The sequence below is a fragment of the Hippoglossus stenolepis genome, chromosome 9 (assembly GCF_022539355.2).
Source record: "Hippoglossus stenolepis isolate QCI-W04-F060 chromosome 9, HSTE1.2, whole genome shotgun sequence".
In the NCBI taxonomy this organism is placed as follows: domain Eukaryota; kingdom Metazoa; phylum Chordata; class Actinopteri; order Pleuronectiformes; family Pleuronectidae; genus Hippoglossus; species Hippoglossus stenolepis.
Genome location: NC_061491.1, coordinates 22692933 through 22716045, shown reverse-complemented (window position 1 = coordinate 22716045; position 23113 = coordinate 22692933). Strand labels below are relative to the sequence as shown.

The following is a 23113-nucleotide window of genomic DNA, read 5'->3' as shown; positions in this document are numbered from 1 at the left end:
TTGCACATCACAGATATAAGATTATAAGGTATTGATAAAGACCTAAAGGAAAGTGTTATGCTTTTAAAAGAGATGTTTTTATAAATACACTCAGGAATCAGTGGGAAACACCTTCCCTGGATCAAGTGTGTCCCAAAATGTCTACGTTAAAAGAAAGTTCTTACATGATAAAATTTGCTGGAAGAATCTCCAGTCACTGTTTTCCCGCCCAAACACCAGCAATAAACATCAGATATTCCTTCTTAATGCTGAATACTTGTATGAAATTGAAAGTTAATGTATTTTTGCATCTGTGGACTTTTGTACCACATCTCTTACAAAGTAGTTATAAAGAAATCGCTTCACCCTCAGTATGGATGGGGGAAATGTCCAAATCAATAACATTATTAGAATAATACAAATCAGAAACCATCCTCCTGAGGTGACTGATGCCTGCTACTAACAGGATATAAGCAACAGTAATCCACAGAGGAGCAAATGTCCATCTTGTAAGCAGCTCCTGAAGGATATCACCTCATTAAACCCTCCATCCAGAGGCTCCTCGTGAAGTGTCTCTATGCTCCATTCCTCATCCCCACCACCAGTATCTTGGCTCCTGGGTTAAAGGTCCAGTGTGTAAGAAGTAGGTGAAAGGGATCTATTGGCAGAAACTGAAAGTAAAATAATCCTAGTTATGTTTTCACTAGTGTGTTTCATCTAAATCGTACAAATTGTTGTTTTCCTTAGCCTAGAACGAGCCCTTTGTAATTAAATACTTTATATTTACATCGGGAGCGGGTCCTCTTTACGGAGGCTGCCTTTTTTTTTTTTTTACAGTAGCCCAGACTGGACAAACTAAACACCTTTTGAGTTTTTATGACAACTGAAGCTACAGGTTCTCCTTCATGTTTGGAAGGGGAGGGTGAGGTGAGGGGTATTCAGCTGCAACAAACAACCTCACCACTAGATGTCACTAAATTCTACACACTGAACCTTTAAGTCAACATGAAGAACATAATTCATCAGACCACTTCCATGGTGTTTTACTTCCTCAGCTTCAGTCTCTTTCTACTGTCCATCCATCCATTATCCTTTTATTGATAATATAGTGTATTGTAGAGCTGTCAATTTAAAGACTCCACTTAACCCCAGTCTGCATGTCTTTGCATCGTGGGAGGAGAAAACCCACTTAGGGAGAACATTTAAACTCCATACACCGAGAACTCTTGCAATGAGGCAACAGTGCTAAACATGTACTGCATACATAAATCTAAGTGCATTCTGATTTATGCAGGCATGTGTCTCTATAAGTCACATGATTTAATTGAAATCATTCTAGTATCATCTCAAGTTTGCTGTGTTTGTGAGTCTGGTTAAAACCTGTGGACAACATCCATCTGTGTTTTCTCCTCTAAACAAGTTGTTTTATATTCAAACCCTGAAGTGGAACAAACTCATTTCACTAACGAGACTTTCCACTCTCTCAGGCCTTTGTATTGCTTCCATGATCAGTGAATTCCTCTGTGATGTCACAGAGTTTTTCTCTCAGGGTTATTCTCGTCTGCTGAATCTGTGTTTGGCTAAAAGGTCGAGGTGTTAGTGCGAGCAGGCCGCTGTGGTATGGGATGCGACCAGAGATGGGAATGTAAACTCAACAGTCATATGAATAAAATGAGACTTTGATATAACACTGACACACTTTATTGGCAATGTAATTCCATCCCTTTTCCAGACTGAGATGAAGAGCGTTTCTCTGACCTAAAACAACAGCGGTGCAATAAATAAAACCAAACCTACAGATCATCAAAAGGCTGAATGCTCAGCATCCGCACATAATACACATCATGACAATGATCCGACACACAAACACTCATACAGTCATCAGCAATAAATAATCACACTAAATAAATTACATTCTAACAGGTATTTAACAGTGTTTGTTTCTGTTAGGCGGCATCTAATGAAGCAGTGGATCGATTCTACTTCTTCTTCAGATCCTCAGACTCCTGTGGCCTCTTTCATCCGGCAGCCGGCTGAGACACAGAGAGGGCAAAGGTCAGTAAGTACACAAACAAACAACAAGCATTTCAAATTTTAAATGGAAACGTTTACAATCATGCATCCGTTATTCTAAATTGGCTTAAAATAATGCACTGAAATTAGGCATTGAAAGTAAAAATCATAAACTAATGAATCCAGATAAAGTTTCTCATATGTATCAATAGATGATCTTGAAATTTAAATGTTTTATGTTTGTGACAGTTTAAGACAGTGGCACTTTTTAATGGATTATTCCAGTGTATCACATCATGTTATGCATTACATGTTGTACTTGACCCTTATAACTGTCAATGATAATAACATGGTACTCATCAAGTTACTGTCTTGGATTTGTTTCATCATTACAACCATTCAAAAAAAAGTAATTATCTGAAATGTTTAAAAACCTGCAAACTGTTACACTGTCATTCTGACTGTGTCTTATGTGTGAGTCAGACTTGCTCTTCTCAGAGTTGACATGCAGACGAGGAGAATGCTGCACGGCCACATTGTTTGTCTCAAGGCTGAAATTTCTTAGTGTGTCTAAACACGTGAAGTCTGCGTGTGTGAGTTGCTCAGTGAGATCTGACCACATGTAAGTGGAGTAATCAGGAGCTTGCCACAAAGTCCTCCCGTGTACAGTCAGTGTGTCAGTGCTGTAATTGTTTGGATGCACGGGTGAATGTGTTGGATCAATCTTTTTCCTTTACGCTGGTATGAAGCCCCGAGACGGGACAGGCCAAGACACCCCCCGGCTAATCCTCATTAATTCCTCTTGTGGTGACTTCTCTTTGCATGATGCAACTTGCCGTGTTCACAAACAACAGGCGTGCGTCTTCTGTCACTCTCTGAGCCCACTCTTTCCTGTTTGGCTTAAGGATGACACGAGCAGAGGCAGGACACCTCCCTCAGGACTCAGGCAAGAGGAAGTGCATCACCAAACTAGGGCTTGCCTTGGGATGACTCTTGACGTCTGACACTAAACTGAAATGTGCATTCGATGGCTACACCAAAGATGGCATGCGTAGAAAATAAGGCTTTTGGCCAGGTTAACCAGGGGTCCCTGGAACAAACTATGTAGTTGGTTTCCCAATGCCCTCCACAATAGATGGCAGGAACCCAGTTCAGTCAGACAACTCACGTTCAAACGTTTATTGCAGCAGTAGAACAGGTTTAGTGTTTGGCGTCTAGTCTCCAACTTAATCACTCCCCCATATGATTACACAGGAATGATGGGAGTGATGCGCAAATACTTGTAACCCCCCCGTCGGAGCCTACAGGTGGATGCTGGTGTGGTGGAGGAGCTGAAGCAACTGGCAGCAATACTGCAGCAGCAGTGCGAGCAAAGGGGTTACATGATTGGACCAGCGCAGCTCGAGTTGGCTGCCTGAACTAGCTCGCAGGCGTCGCTCCATTAGTTACCAGAGTGATCGATTGGTCGATTGAAAGAAATCCAGTTGCTTAATGATTACTAAGCTAAGATTGTAGCGTCGCTAGTATTGAGATGTTAATTAATGATTTTTCAACGCAATTTCTGGAAAAGAAAAATTGAAAAACATCAATGATGTGACATTTACCTCATGGTGACCCTGCGCCCTCACACCATCACGTCAGCGAGAGGTTTCTGTAACTTCTCCTGCTCCGCCCCAGTTCCCAGGAAGGACGCCAGGTAGGTCTTATGTGACCTGTAACTGCAAAACACAATCAACATGAGTATAACAGCGTTGTGACTGTCAGATGATCACAGTAAAAGTTATTGAAAGGCACAGAGACATCGTCAGACAAATGAAATACAAGTCTTTGTTGTGTTTTGGCAACAATGTCTAGAAATGAAAGCCCATAAAATGTATGAACTATTAAAATTAACCCGTTTTCAGTTTCCATTTTAATCAGCTACTAAAGTGGACGAAGTTTCACTGTCATAAATTCAAGCCTTCTTTCTCTCTACCTCCTCACTTCAGTATCAATGACTCGCTCACTGGGTGCCTTTCATATTTGATCTCTCTTGGACTATTGACTTTGTCCCACATTCAAACAATATCTGTGATGTGGTTACACATTGATAAGGAACTTTCGATTAGACGGAAAATGAGTTGATACACTGTTTTAAGTAATAGATAAGTGGTTAAAGTCAGGTGTGAGTGAAACATGCATTCATTCAATGTGTAACAACATTTCCAGTGAAATGACAGATTTCCCAGGAATTGCTTCGTGTTGCGTAACAATGACATTGTTTCATTGTGCCAGAAAACAGCACTTGGCTAAGAAGCCTATTCGAGAGAAAACACATTTCAGGCACTCGCTTCAATTTCCGGACCTGGACTCTACTTCCATTTTTAATTGACAGTCAATGACTCAGATGTTGCAAGAGGACATTTTTTTGGCCCATGGTAAAACCATATGGCAAAGATTGGTGGTAGATAACAGCTGTTAAAACACATTCCTGCAGAGACACGGCCCCAATTTGCATTGTCGGGGGAAAGGTGAGGAGTGACGAGTCCTGATAAGAATCATTATCTGGCTATTAAATGGCCTTTATGAGGATATGAGACACAGGTCTACAGCCTGAATGAGATATGAACAGTGTAGGCGTGTTAGGGTGTGTTAGTGTGTGCCCTCTGATGTGTCAGTGCGTCCAGATGCCAAGTGTTTCTGGGCAGGATGTGTGGATTGTAGTGTGTGTTTGGATTCGTCAGGTTGTGGATGTTTGCACAGGTTCCCTAAACTTCCATAATCTGCACTGTAACAGTTCTTAAGGGTTAAAATAGACAAAGGGCACTTTTGGTCTTTTTGTTTAAACATCCCTACATTTAATAGCCAGAGTTTTTTGTTATGTTCTCATTATCTCATTAATAAATTATGTCATAAATAAAGACCCCTAAAGGTGGGTGTAAAGTCAATTGTTCTTGTAAAAGACAAATAAAGTAGTAAAATAAAACATATGATTAATTCCTCGCTTTATTTATTATCTCAATTTTATTGGTCTATTGGGAAATTCCTAAAGCTTGAGCAGGGTTTAACTTGCAGTTGAGGTACACATGAAGCCGCCACCATTATCTTTTCCCTTGTCAGTCACCAGTTTCATTACAATATCTCTCACTGGCTTCCCGCCCTCAAACATTACTCATCCCTCTGGAAACACTGCAGCCAAGTGAAGGAGGCCAGGTCCCAGCAGGACCTGAGCCTTCAGAGCTGCTTTATGCACTTTTATTCAGGCTTCAGTAAGAGAAACATTCAAAGGCTGCAAGTAATTCAGAATCCTGCTGCCACATCACACCAATCCATGCTGCTCTCCACTGGTTATACCTGTGATTTTAAGATTTTGCTGGTTGTTTTTAAGGTTTTGAATGGTCAGGATCCAGTCTATATTTGTGAGTTCTTAACCCCCCCATCAGTTCCAAAATCTCAACTGGTCACATGAGGTCCTTGACCGGGCCTTCGTTGTCCGGGCTCCTCAAGTCTGGAACTCAGTATCTTCTTTAAAATCTCTTCTTAAGACTCATTTTTAATGGCCTATCTTTCCAATGTTGGGATTTGTTTTTTAACAATTTCATATTATTTTATATTGTTATAATTTGTGAATCTTGCATCTTTTGTTTTTGTAAACCACTTTGTGTCTTTGGTTTTGAAAGGTGCTGGATAAATACAGTTATTATATACTCACTGAGCACAGGTCATGAGCAGGATGGCGGTGCAGCTGATGACTGACAGCACCACAGCGATGATCACCAAGACCGTCTGCACCAACTCGGTGTTGCTGCTCCCATCGGACTTGGTTCTAGAGGTCTCCAGAGTTTGGATCCCACAGCGATTGCCGTCATAACCCTTCATACATCTGCAGAGCAAGACAAGAAATAGATAAACCAAGAGGGTTATTTGGCTAATAATGAAGAAAAGGGCTAATGCAGCAATAGAGGAGGCACTAGAGATTGAAAGTGTCATTTGTTTGGATGAAGGACACAAGTGAACGGCTGCTGTACTCACATGCACACTGGCTCCCGCAGTTCCTCGTGGTGTTTGCAGTAACCGTGAATACAGTAGCCCAGGTGGGAGGAGGAGCAGGGATCCTCTGTGGTGCTGACGGTCGACGTGAGGCCGATGGTGATGTGCGCGCTCTCGGGGTTGAATGAAGTCGTGGATTTGCGCCCTTGCTTCTTCTTCTTTACTTTGCTGTTGCCTTTGCCCTTCTTCTTCGTCCTCTCATCTTTACTGGGAGGTAACTCTGTAGATTTCAAGTTTGTGACATCAACGTTAGGTACTGACTGAGTTTAAACATCACAGATTTAAATGGTTTACAATTTAGGTACGACAATAAGAGAGAACTATGACGTCTCAAAAAAAAAGGGGAGCCTGAGTGAGTGTTTTCTTGGAAAATTAAAGAAAGAGCGGTTTTATTTATGATCTTTTACAAGTCAACATTCTTACTTGGCCGTTTCTACTTACGTCCAAGCAAAGTAATGAATGTATTTCAATTGAAGATGTTTATGTAAGTCAAGAAAATCTTGAGTATATCATTGACTTTTATTCCAATCTATTTAAAAACTATTTATGGATGGAAGACATCTTTTATTTTGCTCTTTTCAAAATGTCCTGACACCTTTTTTATTCAACTTAAGATGGCATCGATTTCTTCACTTCTCTGTTGCATTCAGAATAAAGTATATTTACTGATCACAAATGTAATTATTTGATTATCTCAGCTTCAACCAGAGTTCCCCGGCATGAGGACGGTCTTACCAGAAGGTTTGCCCCCCCCTGAATGATCATCGTCATCTTCGGCCTGCAAATTCTGGAGGCCCTCTCCGGAACCTGGACCTTGAGTCACTCCGATTAATTCACTGGAGTGTGTGGTCTCAGATCCCTGAAGTCTGCAGACGACTGTAAATTCAACAGAACACACAGAACGAGTGAGATAACATCAAGCATGCACAGAGATATGAGGGGGGTAAGCAGTAAGGAGCAGTCGGGGTCAAAGTTCACAACATGAGATGAAATGCAACAGAGTTTTTATCTACATTCAAGTGTTTGGGAGGATGAAGTCATTTCTTTCAAAGTTAGAAACCAAACTCAGATCGGACGCACACTTTGAAATTGTCAGCCGGATCGGAGCTTGTGAATGAGATACTTGCTGCTTTTGAACTAAAACCAGTACAACCAGTCCACAACCAGAGCGGCAGTGTAACCGAACGCATCATCCTAACCACACGAGAACAATGTTGAATATCAGTCAAACCCTATGGTGAAGTATTTCAAACATGTTGACCTTTCACTGCGTCTGGTGCTGTGGTGCGGTGGTAGTGATTCGCTCCCAAATTCTTCTCTTTGAAACAAATAATATCTCCCTCCTGCCCGACACGTCCTCACTTGCAGAGACATTTCTTCCTCTACCCCCATCATCCTCTCGCCGTTTTACATTTCACTTCTTTTCCTTTTCATCTATTTACAGGAACTGCACACACACAGACACACACACAAAAGTACAAAAAAAGTACAAGTCCAGACTTACCGGAGCACAGGAGGCAGGTGAGGATGAGCGGGTTCATATCCTAGGGAGAGTGTTTTGTGTTTGACAGCCCTGCACAAATGTGATCGTCCGTGTGTGAGTGTGTGTGTCTGTTTGTCCCCCGCTGAAAGAGATTGTGCTTTGCTCTCTTTACCTTCAGTGGGTGCAGCTTTTATGCACCAACGCCTGCCTCTCAACTCCAAGGAGAAGGAAGGGTGTGTGTGTGTGTGTGTGTGTGTGTGTGTGTGTGTGTGTGTGTGTGTGTGTGTGTGTGTGTGTGTGTGTGTGTGTGTGTGTGTGTGTGTGGGTGTGTGTGTGTGTGGGTGTGTGTGTGTGGGTGTGCGAGAGAGAGAGAGAGAGAGAGCAGACCCAATGTGTGTGTGAATAAGCAAGAGAGTTAAAAGTTGTGTGTGTGTGTGTGTGTGTGTGTGTGTGGTAATTAATCTGCCCTGGGCAACACATTTTGCACCACATGTTCTCGCACATTACTTCAGTCTGAGTGAGGTCGAGACACACACACACACACACACACACACTCACACACACACACATTGGGTCTGCTCTCTCTCTCTCTCTCTCTCTCTCTCTCTCTCTCTCTCTCGCACACACACACACACACACACACACACACGCACACACAGCAGTTTGATGTATTCTGACTCGTTTCTCGTCACCATTAAAACACACACAAACATTGTTCCTGCTTGTTTAATTGTTATGGCTTCCTCTCTTCTCCCTCTATTGTCACGAATGTACCATAATTACAGCTTCAACCCATTGTGACACACACACATTCACACACACACACACACACACACACACACACACACACACACACACACACACACACACACACACACACACACACACACACACACACTTCTATCTTTGTGAGGACACTTAACATAAAGTATTCCGTAGCCCTGTATCCTGACCCTAAAAAAAGAACTTAATGCATAACCCCAACACTAAACCTGATGATAAACCAAATTTCTCTGTATAGTACAAATACACACATGTATAATACAAGTACAATCCATATAGTAGACACATATACACACACACACACACACACTTGTATTGTTCTACCTATTATCCATACCTTAGCTCCCCACTCACATTTTTCTAATCTTGATGAGCACCCTCAGTGCTTCACAGTATATTTTTTACCATTCACTCGTTCACAGACACATTCATAAATCTATGTGCAGCACTTTTTGTGTAACTGCTCACTCACACACTAGGGAGACGAGGATCAAACTGCCGACCTTCTCGACCCGCTCTACCTCCTGAGCCCAAAAAAAAAAAAACCAAGTCACAAACATTTGTACTTCTATCTTTGTGTTGTCCCTGCGTGCCTGTGACCCTCGAAGCAGCCATTCAGAGGGCGGCATTTTAACCCCAACCTAACATGACCTTAACCCACGTCCTGATCCTTAAGCAGGCCTTGATGGTTGGTTTGTCAGAAAGTGAGGATCAAACTAAATGTACTCACAATGTACAATCAAAAAAGTACACACACACAAACACACATACAATTTCCTACGTATTCATCTTCTTTTTAAAACTGGAATTATGGAAGTCATCGTCTTCATTCTAGAGACATTTGGCAATTGGTTATTCCCAAAGTCTGGACTGAGTAGCAAAGAAAGTTTTCAAGTTTCTTAAATTTCAATAGGACTAACCTGGTTAAAAAATAGGCAAATAATAGTAATAATCAAAGGTTTTATAAGACAATTATATGTTTGTATGATTGATGATTGGTATCATTTACAGTTGATGGGAAATGGTGAGAATGAGCTAGAAATAGTTGCATGAACAAAGTCGGCTCCATAATCTTCTTTTATGCTGAGATAAGTCGATTTACACAATCAGTGTCGTGTACTTAATGGTTAACAGCAGAATAGCTTCTGTTTTTAAGCATATGTTGTTTAAGTAATCTATTTTTGATGTAATCGCTGGTTCAACCGCTGGTTGTATTGTTCCACAAGTTGTCTTGTCGTGTGTGTGGTTTGACATAGTGTTACTATTTTAAGGAGCCGCACTGTAATCAAGAGGAGACCTGACGACTTGGGTGGGGATGCTGCACAGAAGGGCGTGTTGACTCTGTTGTTTTGTCTGCAGGCTGAGGTTGTCCCGGTGTGCGTGCTCCGCTGGAATCCAACAGTAGCCCTCTAGGAATGCTGGGAAGCCTCTCCATCTCATTCCTCTGGCCCAACAACGACCAGCAGCTCCTGACACATTTTGTTTATAGCAGCCGTGGAATCGCGCTTGTTTGGATTATCTGTAATGGCATTGAGGATACGTGGTATGAATGTGCGGAAAGTCTGACACACGCTCACAGCAGCTACCCACTGTAAACACGCCGGATGGAGGGTGAAAAACTGTGACACACAAATACAGACGGATCTACTCGGATACAAATTTAAATGATGCCTTTTAGACAGAAACTTGCAAATGCAGAATAATTCCTAAAATTGAGTCTAAACACCGACCAGCGGTTCTGTGAGGTTCTAGAGGAAAAGTCAAAAGTTCATTACTATTTGGGCAGCGGTGGCTCTGGAGGTAATGGTCTTCGGGTCGGCGGTTCGATCCCAGTTTCCCCCATTTCGCATGCATAAGTGTCCTTTGGAAAGATACTGTACCCCAAATAGCCGCTGCCAGCTGTGCCGACAGTGTGTGACCGATGTGTAATGGAGAAAGTGCAGCACATATATGCACTGTATAAATGTGATGTGAATGGGTGAATGGCGAAAAATGTAACTGTATAAAACGCTTTGGGTGGAAATCAAGACTAGAGACTAAAGCTTTATATAAATACAGACCATATAATATTTAATATATATCCTGATGGGTTTGTCAGTTTTTATTCTGGAGTTCATGGGAAATCATCCAAGTTATCAAAATATTTAATAACATTTTAATAGAGGAGTATTGTAGGAAAGACTGTATGGTTCATCCTCTGGGCACCATGCATGTCTGTAAATGTCATGGTAATCCATCGGGTCGTTGTGAGCCGTGCCGCTAGCGTGGAAAACACAAACAACACAGAAACTGAACCAGCCTCGAGCAGCAAAACAAATGTGCTCATCATGGCACACATGGACATTTTGTTTTGTTTGAGGACACGCAAGGATGTGGCTTAGTCGAGCTTCCACCACCTTACTCACTGCATGAGCAAACTTCTTACTACTTACTTAATTATGCAATATGAGTTAGTTACCTGTAATGAGGACACCGGAGATTACAGCAACATTTCCTGGGATATTTTTATCCACAGGTTTTAAATTTAGAACAACAAAAGGCACGGCGTGGGCGTGTTTGTGCGTCTTTGTGTGTGTGTAGGTTCAGCTTCTGCAGTTGTGTTCTTGTTTATGTGCGTTCACTGCTCTTCATTAGCATGCAAAAGACATAAGCATGATGCAGGCCGGTGAAGGAAACGGCTCATTGACCCTGGTTGAAGCACTAGTGATGGTGCAGAGACTATTATGATGTTACTGGTTAACTTGACACCGGATGCATTAAACAAACTTCAAATAACCATGAAACTTTAAATGTTGTTTTAATGTTTTAACTTTAACAATACTTTACTTTGTGTCTTTTACAAGCAGTGAATTAACATTCGATAAATGGTTATAACACAGTAACTTAGTTGAAAGTGGATACAAGTATTCATTAATGCATTGTCAGTCAAGTGTAGGTTATAGTAAAACACTGTATTAAAAAAACTGTATATTTTCCAATGAAAAGATGTTATTGTTGACATTTACTGTACATTAACAAACAGTTATTCAACCATTCATTAAATGTGGATATACACATATAGATATATATATATATATTTATGATAACTTATCAATGTTAAGTGGGGGGGAACTCAATCATATTGTAATAATTCAATTTCATAGTGACGTCATGATGATGTCAGGACATTTTTTCTGAATCTATAGAAGCTTTAAGTCGTGTCTGTAGTCCTGTAGGATGCATAAATACCTGGAAAAATGCATTTTGAATGTTGTATGATGACATGTTCTGATCAATATAAGCTTTAGATTGTCTTTGGATCACATTTTAGTTGACCTTCACTTTTGACCTTCGACCCAAACAAGTCAATCATCTGGAGATACCATCCCAAGTACTAATTCCACCAAGTTTGGCAAGGACACCCACACACACAGCTCGTGCGCCGGGTTACAAACTTTTAATTTTAAAATCCTTGCATCAATATTGTTTAATTCCGAGGGATCAAGGTGTCTGCCGCACTATTTGTTTTGTCGTCTCCTCTCACCACTCTCGTGCGAAACAAGACAAACAGTAAGTGTCACCGTGAATCACTGATCCTCATAATGTTGTTGCACCTAGGGTCAGTAAATGTTACTCACATTAAAATGTTACTCACCAAACTCAGGACCCACTGTAGTCATCCTTCCATCACCCATCCATCCATTCATTCATTCAGACAAAATATCAGAAGTGTGCAGGTCTTCATGATTTTGAGTGTGTACAGGAATGTATGTCTGTTTGCATAAAGTAAGGAGTTAAAAAGGAGTGTTTTTTTTCTTTTCAAAGTTGTTAATATTCTTATACATTCCATCACAGCACATCACAAGATCTTAGTTTTTTGTTATAATTTACAAGTATGAGCAGTAAATTTGAAATGCATTGGCTTTAATTCACATTTTATTCAACATGTTTTCCTGGTACACGTACAGCTGATACTGCAATTGCAAAAATGTCAAGGGAAAAGTTACCGTCATTGTTCAGTATTTGGTGATTATCTGTGTGGACCTTGGTTCTTCATGAGATATTTTCAAACTATTGATCACGTGGAAGAAAAATGTGAAAACTAAAGACTCTCGGCTGTAACCTTCACACAGTGACACCATGTGAAGACATTATTCATAAAAAACAAATATACATCATGTTTTCACTGTTGCAGCAGTAACAGAAAATATCCAGTGTTTACATCAATACTCTATTATAAATTATCAAAATGAGAAAACTTTTTTCCACGAAATAAAGATTAAAACAATAAATCTGTTACAGTCAATGGACAATTTCACGACAGTAATAATTACTATTAAAAATGTTTGTTACAGCTAAAAGTACAATACATAAAAGTTAAACCAAGTTATAAAAAAAAAGTGTAACTCTGTACTTTGGTATTTTAAATCAGTTTTTTTTTGCATCTGAAACACATATTTTCTGCCACCTGACTGAACCTCCAAATTGAAAATCGATGAAATACGTAATATCTATGAGAAACATTTTCGAGAAAGAGTCTCTACTCTGAAGAAACTAAACCATGTTAATATGATTGTGATCAGTCCGAACAAGCTTTATTCAGAAATGTAAAATATGTAGCAAAACTTTTTTGGGGATGCCGGGAAGCTGAAAAGACACATGAGGAAATTTACCGCATGTTTTAGAGCCGCAGGATTAAATTTCGGAAAAAAATGGATCATGTCACAGGACCAGAAACATTCAACAATCAAAATTGGTCTCACTCTTATTCGTGACCCACCATTGTAATGGGTGGAAACTGTTTTTTTGTGTCTCACTATGCAGGTGCTGAAACATTAGAACCTGTGAAGCTGGAAACAACAATCGCTCAACACACAAAGCTGTTTCTGGTCTCACTGAGGTTTTAATCTCTCGATCTGCCTGCTTGATAAAATGATCCAAAGCCAAGTGACAATCCAGTAAAGCTGCATATCAGCTAACATCGGATTTTCACTTAGAAAATTGAAAAATATCCTGCTTGGCCTTTTCCGTGGAAAGAGACATAGAGTGTCTCTTGTGTGTGAGTCGCTCCAAACAGTCTGGATTCCTTTGTGATCCTCTGTTTTTGTTATACCTGCAAAAAAAAAACACACACAGCACATCATTCATTCTAGTTCAAAAGGCCCCAATCAACTCCTTATCATTCATGAAATGAAAACCGTAACTTGATGGAGTTTAAGTTTCCAAAAATGTAGTTTTCAGATTCTAATCATTCTGTGGTTTGACGAGTTTCTGCATGAAAACAAAAACAGGATGTTGAGACAAACTTTACGTCACGGGGCAAAGTCTGAGTCACCATTAAAAATGTGACAGGAGACAAGGAATCAAAGAGGGAAAAAAGCTACAGGTCATTGGAAAAGGTCAGTAAAAAAAAAAAGGTAATTTCAGAAAAGGTAATCTGGAAGTTCAGCTTTCTCTCAGGTGTCCCAAAATTCATTGCAACATCCCAAAGATCCAGGTATTGATAACACAAGTCACATCGTTACCAGCGTTAACATTAATATCAATTGCAGACTGAAGCCTCACCATTTACAGCAGAAGTACAGAGCTCCGGTCAGACCTATAATCAGCAGACTGACACAGAAGACAGTCACAATTATCTGCTCTTCTCCCATTGGCTGGATGACAAGCTCCGGACTGGCACACCTGAGGCCGTGAAAACCCTTTTCACAACTGTAACACACAGAGTCACACATGATCACAACTGTAACACACAGAGTCACACATGATCACAACTGTAACACACAGAGTCACACATGATCACAACTGTAACACACAGAGTCACACATGATCACAACTGTAACACACAGAGTCACACATGATCACAACTGTAACACACAGAGTCACACATGATCACAACTGTAACACACAGAGTCACACATGATCACAACGGTAACACACAGAGTCACACATGATCACAACTGTAACACACAGAGTCACACATGATCACAACGGTAACACACAGAGTCACACATGATCACAACGGTAACACACAGAGTCACACATGATCACAACGGTAACACACAGAGTCACACATGATCACAACGGTAACACACAGAGTCACACATGATCACAACTGTAACACACAGAGTCACACATGATCAGTAAAAGTAACGCGCACAAACAAACACACAAACACACACGCACACGCACACACACACACACACACACACACACAAACACAGTGTCTTCATGACTTCAGAGGGCATTTCATTCACTTACATTGATAAAGACTCTAACCTTAACAATGGTAACTACTTGCCTAACCCTAACCTTAACCCCAACCCCAACCCTAACCCTAATCTTAACCTGAACCTCAACCTGAACCTCAACCTGAACCTGAACCTAAACCTAAACCTAAACCTAACTTTAACCTTGACCCAAAACATGTCTCCACCTATAATTCAAGGATTTGCATTATGGGGACTTACTTTTTGTCCCCATAGGGAAGACAAGTCCCCATAATGTGAGTGTATAAACAGGTTAAGGTCCCCACAAAATGTGTAATACCTGGACCACACACACACACACACACACACACACACACACACACACACACACACACACACACACACACACACACACACACACACACACACACACACACACACACACACACAGAGGGTCGTACTTGCAGTGGTGCTCATTGATGTCCACCAGGAACATGCACCGGCCTTTGTTCAGACAGTAGTGGTCATAAGCGCTGTCGCAGCTCTGTGTTGACCGCTTCACCACATGAGGGCGCTGTCCTCCCTGCCCTGCAAAGCCAACGACAGCAGCTGTTATAAACTTTTCAGACAACTTTGCATCATCCTCACTGGGTGTCACACGGTTGATCTTCTTGAAACAACTAATTATTAATTATACTATACATTTGTATTGTTCCAATTTTTTTTTTTTTTGCTGGAATAAAAGCAGGATCTGAGACTTTAAAAATCAGTAATATCTTTTAAATCACTAAATCTTTATTCATGTTAAATTGGTGTCAGAGCTGCAACAATCAACTGAATAATCAGTTATTCAAACAACAGAAAATCAACTAATAAGTTCAATGTTTTTAACACAAAACTGCCAAACATTTCATGTTACACGTTCTCAGATATAAAAACTTCCGGGTCTTATACATCCCTGCTCATTTATACTTGGATTATGATACTGAGTGCACATACTGCATATACATATGACATCAACTTGAGTCATAAAGAGCACAATAGCTCCAATGTTTCACGACACCCGGAGTGATTTATTTGCACTTGACAAAGAAAGTGATTTGTTATAAATGTCATCACAACAGTTGCTTGGGTGAATACCTGCAGATAGGGAAGTGCTGTCTGCAGTTTGCAGTCTGGATGAGACGCTCTTGGTAAGAACATGCGGCCAAAACAGCATGAACAGAGAACCTGTTGAACAGAGAATATTTGTCTTTGTAATTATATTGGATATAATGTTAGTTTTGTGTGGACACTGAGTTTTACCAACCCTGTGTTGTTGAAATGTAGCACGTGGTGTCTACGTGTGGTGTGGCGCCCCTGTCTCAGTCTGTACCTATATACACTACCGTTCAAAAGTTTGGGGTCACCCAGACAATTTCGTGTTTTCCATGAAAACTCACACTTTTATTTATCAAATGAGTTGCAAAATGAATAGAAAATATAGTCAAGACATTGACAAGGTTAGAAATAATGATTTTTATTTGAAATATTAATTTTGTTCTTCAAACTTTGCTTTCGTCAAAGAATGCTCCATTTGCAGCAATTCCAGCATTGCAGACCTTTGGCATTCTAGCTGTTAATTTGTTGAGGTAATCTGTAGAACTTTCACCCCACGCTTCCTGAAGCACCTCCCACAAGTTGGATTGGCTTGATGGGCACTTCTTGCGTACCATACGGTCAAGCTGCTCCCACAACAGCTCAATGGGGTTGAGATCTGGTGACTGCGCTGGCCACTCCATTACAGACAGCATACCAGCTGCCTGCTTCTTCCCTAAATAGTTCTTGCATAATTTGGAGGTGTGCTTTGGGTCATTGTCCTGTTGTAGGAGGAAATTGGCTCCAATCAAGCGCTGTCCACAGGGTATGGCATGGCGTTGCAAAATGGAGTGATAGCCTTCCTTATTTAAAATCCCTTTTACCTTGTACAAATCTCCCACTTTACCAGCACCAAAGCAGCCCCAGACCATCACATTACCTCCACCATGCTTGACAGATGGCGTCAGGCACTCTTCCAGCATCTTTTCACCTGTTCTGCGTCTCACAAATGTTCTTCTGTGTGATCCAAACACCTCAAACTTTGATTCGTCTGTCCATAACACTTTTTTCCAATCTTCCTCTGTCCAATGTCTGTGTTCTTTTGCCCATATCAATCTTTTCTTTTCTTCTTGGCCAGTCTCAGATATGGCTTTTCTTTGCCACTCTGCCTAGAAGGCTAGCATCCCGAGTCGCCTCTTCACTGTAGACGCTGACACTGGCGTTTTGCAGGTACCATTTAAAGAAGCTGCCAGTTGAGGACCTGTGAGGCATCTATTTCTCAAACTAGAGACTCTAACATACTTGTCTTCTTGCTGAGTTGTGCACCGGGCTCCCACTTCTCTTTCTACTCTGGTTAGAGCCCGTTTGTGCTGTTCTCTGAAGGGAGTAGTACACACCGTTGTAGGAAATTTTCAGTTTCTTCGCAATTTCTCGCATGGAATAGCCTTCATTTCTAAGAACAAGAATAGACTGGCGAGTTTCACATGAAAGTTCTCTTTTTCTGGCCATTTTGAGAGTATAATCGAACCCACAAATGTGATGCTCCAGATACTCAACTAGCTCAAAGGAAGGCCAGTTTTATAGCTTCTCTCACCAGCAAAACAGTTTTCAGCTGTGCTAACATAATTGCACAAGGGTTTTCAAGGGTTTTCTAATCATCCATTAGTCTTCTAAGGCGATTAGCAAACACAATGTACCATTAGAACACTGGAGTGATAGTTGCTGGAAATGGGCCTCTATACACCTATGTAGATATTTCATTAAAAACCAGACGTTTCCACCTAGAATAGTCATTTACCACATTAACAATGTATAGAGTGTATTTCTGATTAATTTAATGTTATCTTCATTGAAAAAAACAGTGCTTTTCTTTGAAAAATAAGGAAATTTCTAAGTGACCCCAAACTTTTGAACAGTAGTGTATGTATAATATATATAGGCTGTATTGATGAACTGTGATCAGTTTAAGAAAAAGTAATTTTTCCTTGTAGTTTATTTTGGTTCATTTTAGGGGCCTGAACATTTTTTTTCCAAGGTTTCCCAAGAAAAGTCAAATTATGAAAAAACGTTCTGTCCTGAGTTTGACAAGCAAACAGACATGTTGTTTTTAACATGTTGAAAAAAAAACATGCTTTGAATATGCAATTAAAACATGATCATTTTTTCCACATAACCCAAAATGTTTTGTGTTTGTTGATTGTGTTTGGTCAAGAAAAGATGACTAATCTCCCATTTGTTTAAAAAAAAAAAAATTGGGTGAGAAATGTCAGATTCCCTGCCAGTTTATTTTTGGAGCTATCTCAACTGGGATGTGATGTGGTGTGGCCCATACGCATGTACGAGCCTGCACGACTGTATAACATGCAGCGTTTGCAGACGCCCACATTCCTGTAGGCAGGACACAAAAACACATGAATGTGGATGCAAGATGTATCTAGTTATGGCTGCTCATGAATGGGGTCATGCTCGAGGTGAAAGCCTGGCCTCTGGGTTTCTGTTCCTGTCCGTTGTTATGGCTGCAGAGATATTTTGTCCTGTGTTTTCAGAGAGAGGACGCCCGATGGTTGTTGGGTGTTTCTAACGGTGCACATGCGGAGAAAGTGGCGACAAAGCAACTAATGATTTACTAATGATTCACTGATCTTTCAGCCCATTCACGTTAATGACCACTGACTCATTCTGATGAGACATGTTCTTGAAAGGTTAAGGTGCAGAAACAACAGACCGCCTGAATATGAGCCACGTGATTGAGAGCAGGAAAATGAGGTTATCAGTGTTAAGCTGTCATGCTGGGTAATATATTCATCACAAAAACTCAGGAATAAACCAGGAAGGAAACTGCAGCTGCATTAAATTAGTAGTATAAGTATAACTTTGTGGATTATACTTCTTTTACCTGAGTGGAAATTTTACATTTGGAACTTGTAATGGAGTACTTTTACTTTACTAACTACCTCCACTGTGGGCAACTGTAAGTTTATAATATAGGATAAAATATATATTGTTTCCTCCTTATGTTTGTTAAATTACTCTTATAGGAAGTAACCTGAACAGCAAATAAATAACAGCTTTATGTCCGTTCATATAATAAATTTTCCATTCAAGGTTAAATTGCCAGCATCTTCCAACCTCAGGCTCTGGGCGTCACCTCATTAACACAGGTATGTGCCCGAGTCCTTCATCTGACTCCAAAACTTCTACTTAGGTGGATTTGTGAAACTACTTGCTACTAACTGCAGAACCACACTGACGTAGAGGAGGAAAATCACAAAACCTGTGTAAAATACTCACAGAATAGAAATATTCAAATCTTAAGTCATCAAAGTATCAGCAGGAAAAATGTACAAGAGGAGTAAATGACTCATTCTGATCCAGTTCTGTGTTATACTGATGGATATTTAAACTACTGCAAAACTTTAATCCCTTATGTATGTTCATGCTTCCATTCCAGATTCCAGATTAAACGTAAAGGTTGAATTTCATTTCAGAGATATTTTCATCTGTCGCTGGCTTTTTGTGAGTTTTGAACATGAAAGTAACTAAGTACCTTTTTCTCAAATACTTGTACATTGTACATTTTACCGATAAAACTTCAGTTGTGTTTCCTGAGTATGTTTATTAATTGTGTATTTGTTACTTGAGTATTTTGTCACCTAAATGTAATGGAGTTAAATGCATTTGAGTAATAGTATAATGTTGTAGTACTCAGGCTCCTTTACTCAAGTACAAGTATAGTGTGACCATAAAGAGAAAGATGATTCGATAGAAGTAAAAAACTTTCAAAATATCACGTAGGAGTACTATCACTAAATGTACTTAAAGGGGTCTTGTGGAAAAAACTAAGTAATTTACCTAAAACCATGGACCCTGTGAGTAATTATACTAGATTAGATTAGATTGTTTCATTCTATTTAAAGATAGAACTTTAACTAGACCTATATAAATAATATAGAGTACTTTTAGGTACTTTACACAGGTTACAGTTGAGTAGTTTACTCTATAGCAGAATGTACTTGGTTACTTTTCAGTATTTCAGTGGCTTTAATATCTATTTAATTGATCAAGTCTAATCACAACAGAGTCAAACTAAACTTGTGACCGTGTCTTCTCACAGTTAAACATTAAAAACACAACTTACCGATGAGAGGGAGCAGCGCAGAGGTTTTACTGTTCCCCATGATTCTGAACACAGGTCTGTGACAGGAGGAGGCTCAGTGCTGCGTTCAGGTACACTGGGATCCAGTGTGAGTTAGAGACCCTTCAGACCATTGAGCAAATTCACCTTTAGGTAGAAGAGGCAGATACAAGCTGGCAGATGCAGAAAAAGAAAAAAACCCTGATGCGCTCCATCCTGCGGTCTGGGTGTGGTGACACACTCCTGCGGTTTGGACAATTTCAAACTTCAAAGACACAAATAAAAACACAAAACCTGCAGGCAGAACAAAAATTCAAGGAGGGGCCGTTTCTGTCTCCGTCATCACATCATCACCGATGGAAACTCAGATTATTCCAGGGGTTATTTTTGTACTGGGGCAGATAAACACTGGTGGAGGAAGAATATGAACGAGAAGTAGCCTAGTTATTCCACATTATGAAAACCCTACATTACCAATCCTTCATTTATAAAAGCACAGAAGTATCAAAAGTATTTATTATACAGCAGAATGTCACATATCAGAATTTTACTCTCTTATAAATGTAGTGCAGTGAAAATTATAATACTTTAATTCCATCTGCAGTGGTGAAAACGAATGTAAAGTAGCTCGAAATAGAAAAACTCAAATAAAAATCTAAAACTATCTTTAGTAAGGTATTTAGTAAATGTACTCAACCATTTTCTGGCAATATAACCAGGTAAATGCTGAGCTAACCTAACTGTAATATTCCTATAATCTTCTATCAAGATTGTTTATAAGAAAAATGGTAAATGATAAAGGACTGTGTTTTAGTTTCCTCTGCATTGTTTTAAATGATCACTATTTAGACTTGTGCACTCAATAGAATATTTATATAAACACTTCATGATTAACAGAGAACACATTTGCCATTTGAATGCATGTTTATTTATTCAGTTCATGTTCACTGACGTGCAACCTGTGTCACATCAGGGACATTAATATTAAATTTGACAAGTGATTTCCAACATAGAAACAATGTCTCCTGTCGCAAGGCTCCTGATTTGAGAACAATGATAAAAGAAACTTCATCAATAAGTTTCAGTTTGTGTTTATTCACCTTTTAACTATAGTCATTCAGGCAACATATAAATATTCTTTTCCGTAAATCTATGACAAACATTTAAATTAACAGTACGTTCAATAAGTTAAATTCTATAGTACAATAAATACACATCATTTCTCACTGTCTGTTTTTAAAGGACAATAAAATGAATAATATCTGACCCTGTTTGAAGAATAAAAAGGCTCAACCAGGTCCGACATCATTGAGTTTGACGTCATCTGGACGTCTTCACGTCAGAGGATCTGCTGGTTTGAGCGATCGTGTGAAAATAAATAGATCTTTTCTTTATGCTTGTCAATTAAAAGGGTTAAATAAAGTACAAAAAGCTTTTAGACAATGGCTGTAGGAGTGATGAAGATGATGAGGAGGAGGAACATCGACATCACACTGACGTTTCAGAGGGTGCAGATTTTATAAGTTGGGCTGATTTCATACACCTGGAGAAAACAAACAAACATCTGTATTAGAACTTCAAGACATCTTTGAAAAGTAACATACAACTGTTAATAAGTGTGAAAAAAAAGAAACAAACAGAGAGAAACTGAGTTTAAAGCATTGAGAGTAAATATTGAGAAATGTCCAAATTACAAAGTTGTCAGTTTCTCAAGGGTAATCAAATTAAAGACTTTATTTCAAGCATTTTGTGGTTTAATTCCTATATTATCACATTCCCCTGTTCCTAATAACATAAAGAAACAAACCCACCTCCTGTTGATAAAGCAGTAAATTACGATGGCCAGGATCAAGAAGAGCATGGCGACCCCGAAGGTGATGCCGATCAGCTGCTCCAACTCAGGCAGAGTGTGAGTGCTGTCACTGAAGAAGTGGCAGCGAGGGCCGCTGTACGAGGACGTGCAGCTGCAAACCAGACAGAGAGGTATGTGAGTGCATTCCACAGGTGAACACGAACCAACATGTGCCCGGCACTGTATTTTTCACTGACCACAACTAAAAACAGGATACACACTGCACCTCTACAACATAAATGCGTGTATATGTGTGTAATTGTTTTCATCTTACATGCAAAAAGGTTTGTCGCTGTCTTGAGGGTACATGCACTCGCCGCCGTTCTCACAGTATTTCTCATCCTTGCTGTCACATGATTTGAATGTTCGCAGAACCTTCGGATGCTCCATGCTGCCTGCACACAGGAAGAGATGCATCACAATCAATCATCACATTGTAACACAACATTGTGGAGAGGCTGTTTGTGGCAATAGGCAATTAACTGATACAGGAAATGAATAATACAAATAACAATAATTATATTAATCTGGGTTTTTTTGTATATAGCACCTTTCATACATTGCAGCTCAATGTGCTTTGTAGAAATAAAATAAATAAAAAATGTCAAAGCATAAACTATACAAAAGCATAAATAGAGGTATATGAAACGATAAAACTTGAGAAGCAAGTAGGATAAAAGTATCAAAACTACAAAAGCTAATGATGAAACAATGGAAAAACAGCAATTTGAAAATAAAAAGTAAAATACAAAATATAACATGAAAATTTAAAATATACTTTTTAAGTGTTACAGATGAATATATTTTCACTGGTCTGTTGATTTTAATTTGACAGATGTCCAGGATTTAAAGGATTAATTATTTACAAAGTGATTTATCTTCACAATGACAAAAAAAACTCCACTGAAGACACTCACTGGTGTTGAGCTGCGGGGTCGTATTTGAAAGAAGAGAAGCTGCTGTTGTCTGGAGGTTGTCGGTCAGAATCGCAGTTTGTCCTGTTGCGGTCAGGAGGAGCAGCACTGCCACCGCTGAGAGGACGACTGAGAGACGGGAGGCAAATGACAGAAAATAGGAAGTTTAATTATTAGATCTTATAAGAGTTTATTTTCCTCCCTTGTGCTGCAAAACTGTATATCTTCTCATCAAAATTATTCTTTTTATTTTTTTTTACCAAATTGTGGAGAACAATCTTTTAAAAACAAATCTCAGAAAAACTGCCCTCAATACGGTTTAATGTATGATCTTATTTCTACTTTTATAAGAACGGCTACATCACAAAAACACATTTCAACTGCTTTGCCGGAATCACAGACAAGAGTCAAAGTATATGAACAAAAAATGGTGCCTTCATTGACACTTACCTCTCTCCAGGTTGGTCTGTCTTTGTGTGAACATCTTCTGTTGGTGTGGTGTCTGATGACAGAGCGGTGTGATCCACAGCTGGTTTGTGCCGAGCTTATATACCGTGCTGCCAACCACCGAACCGATTCAAACAGCCAATCAACGAACCGAGGATTTCGTGAAAAATGAGAAGCATTTCCTTTCAAAAAAACATCTGAATCATTTCCTTT

At 39.7% G+C, this 23113-nt stretch overlaps 3 protein-coding genes across 3 annotated transcripts; all 3 read right to left on the bottom strand.

The window, feature by feature from the left end:
• Positions 1 to 1664: 1664 nt before the first annotated feature.
• Positions 1665 to 7692, bottom strand: areg (amphiregulin). Its single transcript, XM_035166433.1, has 6 exons — positions 7526 to 7692; positions 6757 to 6897; positions 6004 to 6241; positions 5684 to 5854; positions 3597 to 3710; positions 1665 to 2012 (listed from the first exon to the last, which is right to left on the bottom strand). The coding sequence occupies exons 1-5, from the start codon at positions 7560 to 7562 to the stop codon at positions 3617 to 3619; spliced, it is 681 nt and encodes a 226-aa protein (XP_035022324.1). The 5' UTR covers positions 7563 to 7692; the 3' UTR covers positions 1665 to 2012; positions 3597 to 3616.
• Positions 7693 to 13827: 6135 nt separating this feature from the next.
• Positions 13828 to 19730, bottom strand: LOC118115213 (proepiregulin-like). The gene is made up of 4 exons (XM_047341281.1): positions 19691 to 19730; positions 15616 to 15705; positions 14937 to 15063; positions 13828 to 13978 (listed from the first exon to the last, which is right to left on the bottom strand). The coding sequence occupies exons 1-4, from the start codon at positions 19728 to 19730 to the stop codon at positions 13828 to 13830; spliced, it is 408 nt and encodes a 135-aa protein (XP_047197237.1).
• Positions 19731 to 20592: 862 nt separating this feature from the next.
• epgn (epithelial mitogen homolog (mouse)) lies at positions 20593 to 23064 on the bottom strand. The gene is made up of 5 exons (XM_035166381.1): positions 22904 to 23064; positions 22457 to 22582; positions 21814 to 21934; positions 21499 to 21651; positions 20593 to 21230 (listed from the first exon to the last, which is right to left on the bottom strand). Exons 1-5 carry the CDS (start codon positions 22935 to 22937, stop codon positions 21176 to 21178), a joined length of 489 nt encoding a protein of 162 aa, XP_035022272.1. The 5' UTR covers positions 22938 to 23064; the 3' UTR covers positions 20593 to 21175.
• Between the last annotated feature and the right edge of the window lie 49 nt (positions 23065 to 23113).